Raw genomic sequence first — 16,824 nt, forward strand, 5'->3', positions numbered from 1 at the left:
GTATGTAAGTAGGTAGGTATGTATGTATATATGTATGTATGTGCATAACAAATAATGTTACACTGCTTGGCTAGGAAACGCTAAATCAGAACTTTTTTTTTTTTTTAGATAAAATGGCCATTACATACAGAATATAGGCATGCTGTATATAATTTTTATTAGCAAAATATGCTTGTTCTTCTTATTAGCATCCCGATGTGCAGAAAATGCATTTAACGGGAAAAAAGTAAAAAATGTCATGTACAGTGCATGAGCTGTTTTGAAGAATCAAAATATATTTAGCATTTGTAAGATATTATTTTTAAAATGTTTATCTGAATGATCCATGCGATGTTCCAGGGTCGTCTGGTTGCTGTTAAACTTGGCAGTCAAATATAATTGACTTCACCATCAGAAAATGCGAATCCTGAGAACTCCGTAGCCAACATGGCCGAGCTTAAGGTGCCCACAGACGCATCAATTATCGAATGCGTTTTGTACTTTTCAAGCACAAATTGCATCTTATGTACAATTATTGGATGGTGTTTATGTTCCTGGGAGCCCGATATTGTATGTCTAAAAAAGTACGTGCTGCACGTACTTTTTAGACTACATCTTAAATTTAACATTACAAACATGGGTTCATCACATGCATCCAAGTGCACATCTCATAGCAAGCTGGAAGAAAAATTGTATAGAACCATTGTACAGTCAAAAACGCATAGCACAGTACAATTGTAGCGTCTGTGGGCACCTTTAGTAAATTTCCCTCATCTTCTCTGCCTATACTAAAATGTATATTGACACTAGACTAGAGATGAGCGGTTGGTTTAAGCTGAACTCTGGTGTTCTAAGTTGAATTGTGTCCCAGTTACAGTGTTCCCGCATGTTTCAATTTCAGATCTCATATCGGAACTTCTATATTTTTGATTGCGTGTTATTCACACTCGTGTGCCATGCTGCGATCTTTCAGACCTTTGCACTTATCTTTTAGTTGCCTCTCTCTCAATGTGGTTTTAGTGTTTTCGTCAATTTGTAAAGATATCTAGTTCCAAAATGAAAACGCATGAGTGTGGTTTTTGCAAAAACAAAAATATCTGCGCACATCTCTAACTGAAACACTGAGAAACATTGAGAGGGTAATTACTTGCTGCTTTATTTTTACACTGCAATTTAGATTTCAGATTGAACATACCTCACCCAAATCTAAATCTCTGCAAATGTGACATCTGCCCCACCTGCAGTGCACGTGGTTTTGTCCATAAGAGAAAGGTTTTGCTTTTGCGATCCATGTTACATAAAGTCCATGGTTACATGTAGTGTAATAGCCACCAGTTTGTATATGTATGTGATTTTGACAGCGTGACATGCTACAATATAATTTTTGGTTCTTTACGTTTACAGAAATGACTTCAGAAGGAAAAACAATGTGGCTCATGTTAATATTTTCATTTGTGGCACTATGCACTAATGCAGAAGATGACACAATCATAGAAACAAAACAAGGAAAAGTAAGTGGTGTGACATTATCAGTAATATCTGATACTATCACAGCCTACCTCGGAATACCATACGGAGAGCCACCAATAGGCTCCAAAAGATTCCAAAAACCGGAGCCACGGAAACCATGGCTTGGCATTCACAAAGCTGACAATTATGGAAACTCGTGTTACCAGAGTAAAGGAGAAGAGTATAAAGATTTTTCTGTCTTTGATGGATGGTTTGTTAAAAATGAAATGAGTGAGGACTGCCTTAACCTTAATGTATGGGTTCCACAATCAATCTCAAGGCCAGCACATGTAATGGTGTTCATCTATGGGGGTGCATTTATTTCTGGATCATCGTCCTTGGCTGTGTATGATGGAAGTGTTCTAGCAGCTTCTGAGAAAGTAATTGTGGTATCAATGAACTACAGAGTTGGGGCACTGGGGTTCCTGGCTTTTCCGGGTAGTAAAGAGGCTCCAGGCAATGCCGGCTTGTTTGATCAGCGATTGGCTCTACAATGGGTTCATGAAAACATTGCAGCTTTTGGTGGAGACCCAGATAGTGTCACTATTTTTGGAGAAAGTGCTGGTGCTGCTTCTGTTGGATTTCATGTCATTAGTACTGGAAGTCATTCTTATTTTAAAAGAGCCATCATCCAAAGTGGGTCACCAACAGCAGACTGGGCATTAATTTCTGAAGAAAGGGCTAAGAAAATATCCTTAAAATTAGCCCAGAGAATTGGATGTCCTACAGAAGATTATAATTTAACAATAGCCTGTTTACAAAAGATAGATGCTAAGGAAATAATTTGTAAACAACTTCCACCTGAATCCAAATTTGAGTTAACATATTTTGTTCCCATTGTAGATAATGATTTTTTATTGGATATTCCAAAAAACGCTTTAACTCAAACAATCAGACACAGTATTTTAATAGGAGTCAACAAGGACGATGGGAATCCATTCCCAGCATTCGGAAAGGAAGGATTTAGCCTAAAAAATCTCAGCTTAATGACTACAGAACAACTCGAAGAAGGGTTGAGACATTTCTTCCCACCCGGAGAAGAACTTGCCGTAGAATCCATTAAGTTGCTATACATAGACTGGGATGATGAAGGAAACCATGAAAAAAATCGAGATGCCTTAGCGAAAATCCTGAAAGACTATTACTTTACTTGTCCTTCAAAGTACTTTGCTAACTATGCAGCAAATGCTAAAAATAATGTATTTGTCTATGAATATGACCATCGTCCATCAAATGAAGTTTGGCCACAGTGGATGGGTGCGATACACGGTGCAGAATTGGCAATAGTATTTGGAAAACCATTTTCTGTACCTCAGGAATTTTCGCCAGCAGAGCAAGCATTTAGTAAGAGGATTATGGAAATGTGGGGCAATTTTGCAAGAGAAGGGTAAGACTTTTTAATTGCAAATTTATGATGAATATATAGTAAAGTCAATTTTAATCTGTACAATTTTGCATTCTAGGGGGTTTATTTAGCAAAGATATTTTTTTAATTGGTTTTAATTAGAAGAAAATCAATTTATGTCTAAAACAAACATTTACTAACAGACAGTAGGGTATCCAATTAACCCGGCATCAGTACAGTAATACAAATTGTTACACTGGCAGTCAAGTGGGTCAAAATTACCCTAAAATATTGAAACCCGCATTTCTTATGTTTTTCAAAGATTTGTAAATCCATTGGTATATTTGAGTTAGAAGACTCATAGAAAAGTCATTTAAGTGAAATAAAAGAGCTTAGGTCAGATGCACTAAGCTTAAAAACTGTTAAAATGGAGTGATAAACAACCAGCCAATCAGCTCTTGGGTCCTGATCCTGGTTCACTTGCAAAAGCAAATTCTCTCTCTAATGGACAAAACCATGCTGCACTGCAGGTGGGGCAGATGTAACATGTGCAGAGAGAGTTAGATTTGGGTGTTATTTTGTTTCTGTGCGGAGTAAATACTGACTGCTTGATTTTTACACTGCAATATAGATATCAGTTTGAAGTACTTAGGTCCTCTGCTTTTCTCAATCTATACCTCCTCTCTTGGCAAACTAATCAGCTCTTTCGGATTTCAGTATCACTTGTATGCTGATGATACTCAAATCTATCTATCAACCCCAGAGTTGTCACCAGTGGTTTTGGGCCGAGTCTCTGAATGTCTCTCTGCCATCTCATCTTGGATGTCTTGTCGCCAACTCAAACTCAATATTTCCAAAACGGAATTACTTATATTCCCTCCAACTAAGAACAGTTACCATCCTGACATCTCCATCGCTGTTGACAACTCGATAATCTACCCTACCCCACAAGCTCGTTGCTTAGGGGTCATCCTCGACTCTGAACTCTCCTTTCTTCCCCACATTCAATCTGTCTCCAAATTATGTTACATGCATCTAAAATACATATCCAAAATACGACCTATCTCACACAAGACACTACCAAATCTCTTATCCATGCACTCATTATATCCCGCATTGATTATTGCAATAGTCTCCTAACTGGTCTTCCCAAGAACAGACTCTCACCACTGCAATCCATTTTAAATGCTGCTGCTAGGCTGATCTTCCTTGCAAGATGCTCATCGTCTGCTGATCCGCTCTGCCAGTCCCTCCATTGGCTGCCTGTATATTACCGTATTCGGTACTTATGTATTATCTGGGCTGCCGATTTTTTGATTGTATGCCTTAACTTAAGATATCGCATCGCATCGCATACGACCATATCGCATGCGATGCGATGCGATGACCCGATTTTTCCATAGGATTCAATGTTAAAATGGACTGAGTCCATTTTAACATGGAATTCAATGGGAAAAAGGGGTCCTTTTCATACCCCTACTATCCAAGTGGGCATGGAGTTGGATATAAACCTGTGGCGAGCGTAGCGAGCCACCGAGCCCGAAGCGTGGCGAGCGAACGGTATTCTGTGTCCCCTCGCGGGGCTCGCTACGCTCGCCACGCTTCGGGCTCGGTGGCTCGCTACGCTCGCCACAGGTTTATATCCAACTCCATGCTCACTTGGATAGTAGGGGTATGAAAAGGACCCCTTTTCCCATTGAATTCCATGTTAAAATGGACTCAGTCCATTTTAACATTGAATCCTATGGAAAAATCGGGTCCATCGCATCGCATGCGATATGGTCGGATGCGATGCGATGGACCCGATTTCAAAATCGGCAGCCCAGTTAGTACATAAGTACCCCGTATTCAATATAAAACACTTCTACTTGCTTATAAAGCTATTAACCATACTGCACCAGCATATATCTCTGCACTTATCACAAAATATCTCCCATCTCGACCACTACACTCTACACAAGATCTGCGTCTCTCTTCTGCACGGATCACTAGCTCCCATTCATTATTACAGGACTTTTATCGGGCTGCTCCCATCCTATGGAATGCCCTTCCACGCACATTAAGACTCTCCACCAGTCTCCAAACTTTCAAGCGTTCCCTGAAAACTCACCTCTTCAGGCAAGCCTATCATATTTAAGTTCTACATGCATAACCCTCCGAGGCACTTATGTATTATATAGCTTCCCTTCTGGACTTGTCACTGCTATGCTATTACTGGTGCCTGTCCTTATGTTTCCCCCCTATATCCCTATAGATTGTAAGCTTGCAGCAGGGCCCTCCTACCTCCAAGTCTGTCTGTTGTTACCCAGTTTGTCTTATCACTGTCTACTATTGTAAAGCGCAACGGAATCTTCTGCGCTATATAAGAAACTGTAAATAAATAAATAATAAGTACAAACCCCACCCAAATCTAACTCTCTCTGCACATGTTACATCTGCCCCACCTGCAGTGCACATGGTTTTGTCTGTTAGAGTGAGATTTGATTTTGCAAGTGAACCAGAATCAGGCCCTTGCTGCAGTACGGAACAATATGTTCAGGGTAAATAAACTTATCTATCTCCCTGCGCAGTCGCACGCCAACTAAGCTGTGGTGAAAAACAAAAAGTGAGGGATCTAAGCTCCAGCTACTGAGATGTTTGGCAACATCACATTATATTTCAGAAATATACAGACAAGTGAAAACTGCCCAGGTCATAATGACCAACCTGATTTATGCCGGTTTAATCGCAAGCAATTATTACGGTAATTGCTTCACCAGGAGCTGACCAATTATTCCCGATAAACCAGCATGAGCAGCAGTTTATTAGGGTTATGTTTCTCCAGCCTCCCCGAAAACATCTCAGTTTTTGGGCAAAAATGGGGCAGTTTCTTATGAAAGAAAATGTTTTTAATTTTTTTCAGGGGACCTAATAGGAAAGGACAAATTTTATTTTTATTTTTAGAAAAGCACCAGGATAAATCTCAAATAATGACAGTTTTTTGATCCTGGTGTTTATTTTCCTTGAATTAATTAAAATTCCCCCCCTCCCCCAAATAAAATGTGTGCTTAGCAGTGAAAGGCCAACAACTAGTTAAATCTACATCTAATCAAATTCGATAAAAATTTATTAAAATCGTTCTTTAATTAATAAACTCCTAAACATGTCGTAACATCCAGTGGATCATCCACAGGAGGAAACTGTGTGCGGTCTTCAATTACCTCATATATATATATATATATATATATATATATATATAGTAGAATAGCCGGCACTCCTCTGCTTTGTGATATATTGGCGCCCGGTGCCTTCCCAAGCACTAGCCCGACTGGGTTGGCAAATATAACTGGAAGATTGGTGGCACTCGGACGACTTGAAATAACTGGAGACCACACAGGTTCAAGATCTTTCGAGATCCTGATGACGAGATTAAATCTCGAAAGATCTTGATCCTTCAAGTCGTCCGAGTGCCGCCAATCTTCCAGTTATATATATATATATATATATACATACATGTATACACAGTATATATACATATATACAGTGGTCGAAGTGGGGCGGTATACGGGGGTATGCCATACCGCCACTTTAATCTGAAGATAAAAAAAAAAAACTTTTTTTCCCCCCTCAGGATGCTCTCTGATCACTCAGCAGCGCATATTGTGCTTTTGTAATACCCCTGTACAACGGGGCAGTCTGGCAGGGGACGTTGATGGACAGGGGGGTGTCCGAAGGTGCGCACTATATTCACTCTTTACTTTTCCATACCCCCACTTCAAAATTTCCATACCCCCACTTCAAAATTTCCACTTCGACCACTGCATATATATATACATATATATATGCATACAGTATATAGAACAAATGGTAAGAAGAGTGCTTTCTAGTGTAGTAATTTAATTATAACAAGTGATGCCCTTCACCAGTCTAATAGGACCCGAATAATTAAATGAGTACCATAATAGTGGTTCCCAACCACTATGTAACAAGCCTCTAATTACTATCCTAGGATAACAGGAACTTCTTTCATTCCTTATAAGTAGTTTGTCATCTCCTCCAATACTCCTCCAATAGTAGCACATAAAAGAAGAAAAATAAATAGAATAGAATCAACTTTATTGGCCATGTATGCTTGCGCACACTAATGATTTTTTTGTGGATTTACAGTGCAGCATCAAGCAGGGATGAAGGTGGTGGGGGGGAGGCATTACATACATTACATTAAGACATTACATGTGGGGAACACATGCCCGCCGAGCTGCACAGCGCCTAGGCAGCCATCAGTGGCGCCACTGGTTGCTGCAACAGCCAGGTAGGTAACATTAAGCAGAGACAGTACAGTTATCACACAGGGAACACATACCCGGCGAGCTGCACAGCGCCTAGGCAGCCATCAGTGGCGCCACTGGTTGCTGCAACAGCCAGGTAGGTAACATTAAGCAGAGACAGTACAGTTATCACATAGGGAACATATTTGGCTGAGCTGCACAGCTCCTATGCAGCCATCAGCGGCGCCATCTTGATCATGCTGATCAAAGGCAGCAGTAATAATATTTTTATTTATGTAGCACTTTTCTTCCAAAGCTGGCACACCCTGCCAGCTTGTTGCTGACAGGGTGTGCAACCAGTGATGGTACAGCATACAGGCTTTGCAAACAGTGGTTACGGAGGTACATGGTACAAATCATTGTAAAGAAACAGTAAACAAAGTAAGTAATACTGCGGGTGTAAAGTCCAAATCGAGTCCAAACTCCAGTCAAACTCATGCTTCAGTTGGCATGCTTACGATGCAGGTTAAGATGGCAGGCAAGCCTTTGAGCAGGCTTCCAAAAATTTCCAATTTTAAAGGAAAGTTTGGGTCAGCTGGTACTGGTCACTGCAACAGCCAGGTAGGTAACATTAAGCAGAGACAGTACAGTTATCACATATGGAACATATTTGGCTGAGCTGCACAGCTCCTATGCAGCCATCAGCGGCGCCATCTTGATCATGCTGATCAAAGGCAGCAGTAATAATATTTTTATTTATGTAGCACTTTTCTTCCAAAGCTGGCACACCCTGCCAGCTTGTTGCTGACAGGGTGTGCAACCAGTGATGGTACAGCATACAGGCTTTGCAAACAGTGGTTACGGAGGTACATGGTACAAATCATTGTAAAGAAACAGTAAACAAAGTAAGTAATACTGCGGGTGTAAAGTCCAATTCGAGTCCAAACTCCAGTCAAACTCATGCTTCAGTTGGCATGCTTACGATGCAGGTTAAGATGGCAGGCAAGCCTTTGAGCAGGCTTCCAAAAATGTCCAATTTTAAAGGAAAGTTTGGGTCAGCTGGTACAGGGGGAGGGTATGATGTTTGAACAAAGTGCTCAACAGGCTAATTCGTGGTGGGTGGAAGTTGCAGGCTCCCAGTAAAAGAACAGTGTAGTGTAATACCACTAGACAATTTAATGTGAACAGCAAATGACAAATCAGTTGCTCGTACAGTGTTTAAAATCAAATCAGCTTATCTGGTGCATGCTCGAATAGCATGACTGAGGTCAGTCACTTCCCCATCTGATATCCTCAATGCATTTCGTCCATGCTTAAAAACAGCTGGGACTTTTTCAGGAGTGCAACTGAATGTGTCCTTAGTTTCCCATTTATAGCCTACAAGATCTCCCGCTTTCACGCACCCAACTTAAAGTTCCAGTCATCAACTTCTGGTTTTGAGCATCAGCTGCCGGTTCGGACCCTCAACTTCCGGTTCCGGTCAATGAAACGCAAATGTCACTTCTGGAAGGTGCTGTGGAACGCACACGACTTCCGGTTTCCACTAAACTCAGTAGAATGGATTGCTAGCTTATACTGAATGTATTTTCGGGTGTCCGGATCAAATGAAAACATTATTACACTAATGAATTTAAATAGAGAATATAAGGGACTGGTCGGAGTGCTCATTTTAGCAGGTATATGGGAATCTGCGAAGGCAGGGCTTTGTGGTCACAGTACCTCCGCCTAACCCCACAGCTCCACCTCCAAGAACAACACCGCCATCCCAACAGGAGGCCCCACTACACTTAAATATATTTCATAATCATAAGGATAAGAATATGTAAAAATACAAATACGTGATTCACATATTAGATAGTGAACATAATTATTATGCAGAGTAATAAGAATATTCCTAATTAAGAATAATTGAAAATAACTTAAAAAAATGTAAGGGCATAAAATTCATAAAAAAAATACATATAAAAATATCAATATTTAATATTTTTAAATAGACTAGAAGAATCATAAAAACGGTGCTAATTCATAATTATCTGGATGTGCAAATTTGCGGCAGTGAGCGGGGGAGACGGGCAGCCGGCTGCAGGGTTTCTGAAAGAATGGGGTGTGCGAGCGTCTCGTTCGTGAGCGCCCTATTCTGTTGGACTCTGGCGGAGTGGTGGGGGATGGCCTGTGGCGATTCTAGTGTTCATTCTAGCACCCGCCATCTTTGAAAACCCATGCAGTTCCTGTTCTCTGCCTGAGGTGTAAACTATCTTCTTTTCTGGGCTGTTCACCCATGAAATGTAGTTGATGGTGGAGGGGTTCAAATTACACTGACACTTAAACATCAGGGGGGAAATTTACCAATATGAAAAACCTAGTTTTTCGTATTCGTATTTTCCCTACGGTTGCATACGACTGTTTAAGTCGTATGCAAACTCGTGTTCCGGAGGGGGATTTACAAAGCAGTCAGATACGACTGCTTTGTAACCCTCCGATGGTGTAACAATTCGTATTAGCGGCCGTATATACGGCTGCTAATACGAATTATTTCTAGCAGTCTGCACGGATCAGTCAGATCCGTGCAGGCTGCAGTGTGTAAAAAAAAAATAGAAAAATAAATAAATTAAAAAAAAAACGGCGTGGGGTCCCCCCCACAGCCGAAACCAGCACCAGGCTGACAGAGCCTGGAGCCGGTAATTAAAAATCAGGGAACCCGACAAATAGGGGCTCCCCGATTTTTAACAACCAGCCCCAGGCTCCAGGTCCGGGGCTGGTTCCCAAAATACGGGGGACAAAATGACTAGGGGTCCCCCGTATTTCAAGAACCAGTCCCAGGCACAACCAGCCGGCAGGGTAATGCCACAGCCGGGGGACACTTATAATATAAGGTCCCGCGGCCAAAACATTAACCCTACCGACCAGTCAGCCTGGCCAGGGGCCCTGGGGGAGTGGGGACCCCCCCAATAAAGTGGTCTCCCCCCTCCAGGACTTACCTGACCAGGCTGAAGCCTGGTACTGTCCTCGATGCCCCTGGGCGGTGGGCATCGAGCTGATAAATGGTGTAAAAATAAGGTTAAACTATTGTTTTTTACTGTGGCACTACAAGTGCTAGCAAGCCTCCCCAGCAAGCTGGGACTTGGAGAACCACAAGTCCCAGGCTGCTGGGCATTAAAGGGCCCGCTGGCACTTGTAGTTCTACAGTTAAAAAAATAGTGCACAAAACACACTGATACACTTTTAAAATAAAACTTTATTACATACAAAGCCCACACATAATAATACTTACCTATCTTCTTTCCGTAGGTAGCCCTGATGTCCTGTGTCGGCGTCTTCTGGTCCTGTGTCGTCTTCTTCCTCCATGTCGACCGTCGCTGTCGCCGTCCGGATCCGACGAAATCCATTTGGAAAGCTGTGGAAGGAAACCATACTCACCTGTCCCAGCGCGACGTAGTCCAGGTAAGTGTCTTGGAAAAATAACAAACCGACAGCCCGAAACCAAGCGGACACGGAGACGCACGGTGTTTGTTTACATCGTGCGGCTCCGCCTCCCGAATGCCGCTATTGGCCGCCTTGCGGCCTAGCGGCCAATCAGGAGCCGCTAGGCCGCAAGGCGGCCAATAGCGGCATTCGGGAGGCGGAGCCGCACGATGTAAACACCGTGCGGCTCCCTGCTTGTCCGGCTGGATTCGGGTGTTCGTTTTGTTTTTTTGCCAAGACCCTTACCTGGACTACGTCGCGCTAGGACAGGTAAGTATGGTTTCCTTCCACAGCTTCCCAAATGGATTTCGTCGGATCCGGACGGCGACAGCGACGGTCGACATGGAGGAAGAAGACGACACAGGACCAGAAGACGCCGACACAGGACATCAGGGCTACCTACGGAAAGAAGATAGGTAAGTATTAGTATGTGTGGGCTTTGTATGTAATAAAGTTTTATTTTAAAAGTGTATCAGTGTGTTTTGTGCACTATTTTTTTAACTGTAGAACTACAAGTGCCAGCGGGCCCTTTAATGCCCAGCAGGCTGGGACTTGTGGTTCTCCAAGTCCCAGCTTGCTGGGGAGGCTTGCTGGCACTTGTAGTGCCACAGTAAAAAACAATAGTTTAACCTTATTTTTACACCATTTATCAGCTCGATGCCCACCGCCCAGGGGCATCGAGGACAGTACCAGGCTTCAGCCTGGTCAGGTAAGTCCTGGAGGGGGGAGACCCCTTTATTGGGGGGGTCCCCACTCCCCCAGGGCCCCTGGCCAGGCTGACTGGTCGGTAGGGTTAATGTTTTGGCCGCGGGACCTTATATTATAAGTGTCCCCCGGCTGTGACATTACCCTGCCGGCTGGTTGTGCCTGGGACTGGTTCTTGAAATACGGGGGACCCCTAGTCATTTTGTCCCCCGTATTTTGGGAACCAGCCCCGGACCTGGAACCTGGGGCTGGTTGTTAAAAATCGGGGAGCCCCTATTTGTCGGGTTCCCTGATTTTTAATTACCGGCCCCGGCTCCTTCAGCCTGGTGCTGGTTATGGCTGTGGGGGGGACCCCACGCCGTTTTTTTTTTTTTTATTATTTATTTTTCTATTTTTTTACACTGCAGCCTGCACGGATCTGACTGATCCGTGCAGGCTAAAACGCAAATAGAACAGGAAAATGGTGTTCTATTTTCCTGTCGTATTTGCGTGGGTGTTTCACACCACTAAGCAGCCGTATTGTCAGTACGGCTGCTTAGTAAATCAGAAACCACCATTCTTTTGAATGGTGATTTCTGTCGTATCCTATCGATGGTGTAGACATTCGTATTTGTAAATACAAATACGAATGTTCCATCTTTAGGACTACGAATTGTTGTATTTTTGGGATTGTAAATCCCAAAAATACAAATTCGTAAAAAAAAGGTGTATTTCTGCCTACGAATACACCTTTTTTCTACGAATCCATTTTGGTAAATGTCCCCCCAGATGTCAGCCACAATCAAATCCTCATTCTATCATCTAAGGAATATAGCCAGAATCAAGCACTTAATTCCCTCAGAAGACCTGCCTAAAGTCATACATGCATTTATATCATCACGCCTAGACTACTGCAATGCTCTCTACCTGGGTCTTCCAGCAAAATAATTGCACCGCTTGCAGCTGGTACAAAATGCAGCCACCAGACTATTAACTAACCAGCCCCGCTCCTACCACATAACTCCCATTCTCTACTCTCTTCACTGGCTACCTGTAAAATGGCGAATCGTTTTCAAGATTGGCTTACTCACTTTCAAGGCCCAACGTGACCAGGGCCCAAGGTACCTGCAGCAGCTGCTGATCCCTAACTGTCCTACTCGATTACTACGATCACCTGAAGAAGGACTACTAACAGTACCCAGAATCTCCCTGAATTCATCTGGGGGTCGAGCGTTCAACTTTGTTGCTCCAACTGTATGGAACTCTCTTCCTCGCACAGTGCGAGAAGCGGTCCAATGCGCGCTCCCGTTGATCCTTTGCTAAATCTTCTGATCTTACGTACTGCATGAAAGATCAGAAGATTTAACAAAAGATCCATAGGAACGCACACGGGATCTTTGGTAAAGATGTGTGCTTGCCTGAAATCTTTTGTCCAGGACAGGCAAAAGATTTCAAGGCTAATTTATGCGCACATCTTAAGACCGCAGATCTTTCTAGTGTGTGGGCACCTTTACAGTATCTATTTACTCAAGCATTTCACTGAAAGCTTGTTTTGTATTTCGAGCTGTAAAGACAATGGTGAAGCACTTTGAGTTGTATTGGGAGAAAAGCGCTATATAAATATCATTATTATTATTATTATTATTATTATTATTATTATTATTATTATTATCATTAGTATAAATTATCATCATTCATTTCCAAGTTTAAAAGGGACAATTCATGAGGACAGAAGAAAATATAATGAGACACTTTATTTTACATTAATTAGGGAAGTATTATTATTATAATTATTATTATTCTTACAATGCAGAAATCCCAGCGGTGATGGATTTGTTTGGCCAAGTTATTCCGCTGAAGAGCAAAAACATGCAATTCTGAAAGTGAACAACGTAGACGTTAAACAGAAGTGGAGCAGTCAATATTGCCAGTTTTGGAGTTTCTATTACCCAGAACAAGTGACAAAACACAGGTAGGTGACCCTTTGTGGTCATTTTTCTTTTCATTTTCACTTTTGTTTTGAGAATAACACAAACATTATATGAATTATTAAGTGAAATAATGATAAATGACTGTAACATAAGCCGACACATGTAAAATAAATGTTGGCAGAAGCTATTACATGGGGGTCATATGATAGACTTATTAATAACATTTACCCCATTCCTTACTCATAATTGGGTTTAGTAATTATTATGTTCAAAATCACCATGTCAACATTCTTTATGTTTTCATGTCAACGTTTACAATGACACATTAACAATGTTGACACCGACATAATGTTGACATACTTAACATATCAACAATATACATGTTGATGGTAGGAATGTCAGCAATGATGTCTAATCTTATCCCTAACACTGAAATGTGAATAATGTCAACATTTTAATAATACAGTACTTGAATAATCTTAGAATTCCAAGTGTTAAGGTACTGTATATCCTTATGGGATGCAGTTAAAATCCCGGCGGTCGGGATCCCGGCGTTCAGAATCCCGACGCCGGAATCCCGACCGCCGAAACCCCGACACATTCTCCCTCCGTGGGTGTCCACGACACCCCTGGAGGGAGAATAAATTAGTGTGCCGAGCGTAGCGAGGCACTGGGCCCGCAAGAGGGGGCGATCCACGTCCCCCCCTTGTCGGGATTTTGGCTGTCGGGATTCCGGCGTCGGGATTCTGAACGCCGGGATCCCGACCGCCGGGATTCAGTACTGAATCCATCCTTATAGCTGCACCCCAAGCAACATAATGCAACATTTTGATTAACCCCTTCCCGCCCGCGGACGTACCTGTACGTCACGGCAGCGGGGTAGTTCGCGCACCTTGCCGTACAGGTACGTCCCCGCTGTGTCATGTCGCCTTGTCAAGTGACAAGGCGACATAGTATAGATGGCTGCTGTCATCAACAGCAGCCGATCGTGTCAGTGCGCCCGCGGACCAATCAGAGTGGTCCCGCCCCGCCGATCGCTGTGATTGGTCAGTCAGTCCTGACTACACCAATCACAGCCTTTCTATTGTAAAAGGGGTGTTTTGCTTCTCTTCCCGGGCTCTAACCCTCTCACTGTGTTAGAGCCTTGGAAGGAGAAGCTGTGTCAGAGCTGTGTCAGAGTTTAGGCTGTGTTTAGGCTGTGTAAAATTGCGCTGATCACCACAATACCCCTGCCTATATCACCCTCCCTGTGGTCATCTGTGCAGGGATCACCCTCCCTGTGGTCACCCCTGCCTATATCACCCTCCCTGTGGTCATCTGTGCAGGGATCACCCTCCCTGTGGTCACCCCTGCCTATATCACCCTCCCTGTGGTCATCTGTGCAGGGATCACCCTCCCTGTGGTAACCCCTGCCTATATCACCCTCCCTGTGGTCATCTGTGCAGGGATCACCCTCCCTGTGGTCACCCCTGCCTATATCACCCTCCCTGTGGTCATCTGTGCTGGGATCACCCTCCCTGTGGTCACCCCTGCCTATATCACCCTCCCTGTGGTCATCTGTGCAGGGATCACCCTCCCTGTGGTCACCCCTGCCTATATCACCCTCCCTGTGGTCATCTGTGCAGGGATCACCCTCCCTGTGGTCACCCCTGCCTATATCACCCTCCCTGTGGTCATCTGTGCAGGGATCACCCTCCCTGTGGTCATCTGTGCTGTGATCACCCTCCCTGTGGTCATCTGTGCTGGGATCACCCTCCCTGTGGTCATCTGTGCTGTGATCACCCTCCCTGTAGTCACCACCTAATTTTGTGTGTTGTGATCCGTATAATTTTTCTGTACCTTATCCGTACACCATAATTTTTCTGTGCGTTATTCGTACCCCATAATTTTTCGGTGCATTTGTACCCCATAATTTTTTATGTGCGTTACTCGTACCCCATAATTTTTCTGTGCATTTGTACCCCATAATTTTTTCTGTGCGTTATTCGTACCCCATAATTTTTCGGTGCATTTGTACCCCATAATTTTTTCTGTGCGTTACTCGTACCCCATAATTTTTCGGTGCATTTGTACCCCATAATTTTTTCTGTGCGTTATTCGTACCCCATAATTTTTCGGTGCATTTGTACCCCATAATTTTTTCTGTGCGTTACTTGTACACCATAATTTTTCAGTGCATTTGTACCCCATAATTTTTCAGTGCATTCGCACACCATAATTTTTGCAGTGCATTTGCACATTGTCAGTGCTACAAAACCCCACACGTGTTGAAGCACCTCATAAATACATACACCAATAAAACTATGGCCCAACGAACATATACTGCCGAGGAGGCATACGCGTTTCTGGCCTCTGAAACTGAGTCTGCTAGCGAGGATGAGACAAATTTCCGTTTGTCATCATCTAGTGACTCTGATGAACCCCCGAGGAGGCAACGCAGGACTCCCACTGCAGTAGTCGAGTCCTCTGACCCCACATGGACAACCCCTGAAAACTACGTACCCCAGGTCCCTGAGTTCACAGGGAATCCAGGAATACAATTTAATTCAGCAGGGTTCAGAGAGCTGGACTTTTTTAAAAAAAATTTTAGTGATGATTTAGTTGATCTAATGGTCACCCAGACTAATGTTTATGCCCAACAATTTATTGAGCAAAACCCCACCTCTAATTATGCCCAGCCCCGCAAGTGGACCCCTGTACATAAAAATGAAATGGTTATATTTTGGGGCCTTGTACTGTGCATGGGGCTAGTGAAGAAGCCCACGATTAGGTCCTACTGGAGCACAGACATCTTATACAATACACCAATGTTCCGTGTGGCTATGTCAAGGACCCGCTTCGAAGCGATCCTTAGGTTTCTCCATTATAGGGATAATGCACAGTGCCCTCCCCGGGATGACCCCAATTATGACCGGTTATATAAACTTAGACCCCTAATAGACCATTTTAGTACCAAGTTTGCCCAGGCATACATCCCCAAGAAGCACATTTCAATAGATGAGTCCCTGGTACATTTCAAAGGGAGGCTCCAATTCCGCCAGTACCTGCCAAGTAAGAGGGCAAGGTATGGCGTGAAGATGTACAAGCTGTGTGAGAGTACATCAGGGTACACACACAAATTTAGGATATATGAAGGTAGAGACACAAAAATAGACCCCCCACAATGCCCCCCCTTACTCGGAATTAGTGGGAAGATAGTGTGGGATTTGGTGCACCCACTGCTGGACCAGGGATACCACCTGTACCTGGATCATTTCTAAACCAGCGTCCCACTATTCAAAAGCCTCGCTTCCAGAAGTACTGTGGCATGCGGCACTGCACGTAAAAATAATAGAAGCCTCCCTAGGTCGCTGCTTGGGCAAACACTTAGAAGGGGCGAGAGCAGGGCATTATGCAGCGACAATGTACTGTGTGTCAAGTATAGGGACAAGAGAGATGTCCTTATCTTGACAACAGTGCATGGCCATAGCAGCACCCCTGTCCCAGTGCGGGGCACAAGTACCGAAACTACAAAACCCAACTGCATTGTGGATTATAATAGGTACATGGGGGGGGTCGACCTGTCAGATCAAGTGCTGAAGCCTTACAGTGCTATGAGAAAAACAAGGTTCTGGTATAAAAAATTTGCTGTACACATAGTACAAATGGCACTGTACAACGCATTTGT

At 43.4% G+C, this 16,824-nt stretch overlaps 1 protein-coding gene across 4 annotated transcripts in view; it reads left to right on the forward strand.

The window, feature by feature from the left end:
• LOC146050547 (cholinesterase-like) overlaps positions 1-16,824 on the forward strand; it is a 40,150-nt gene that overhangs the window by 13,131 nt on the left and 10,195 nt on the right. For all 4 annotated transcript variants that reach the window (XM_083167606.1, XM_083167604.1, XM_083167605.1 and 1 more), the window contains exons 2-3: positions 1,384-2,875; positions 13,040-13,198. In XM_083167606.1, coding sequence (XP_083023732.1) covers positions 1,386-2,875; positions 13,040-13,198 — 1,649 coding nt within the window. In that variant the 5' untranslated portion in view covers positions 1,384-1,385. The remainder of the gene's footprint in view (positions 1-1,383; positions 2,876-13,039; positions 13,199-16,824) is intronic.

The sequence above is a fragment of the Crinia signifera genome, chromosome 12, assembly GCF_055691185.1.
Source record: "Crinia signifera chromosome 12, ASM5569118v1, whole genome shotgun sequence".
Taxonomy (NCBI): Eukaryota; Metazoa; Chordata; class Amphibia; order Anura; family Myobatrachidae; genus Crinia; species Crinia signifera.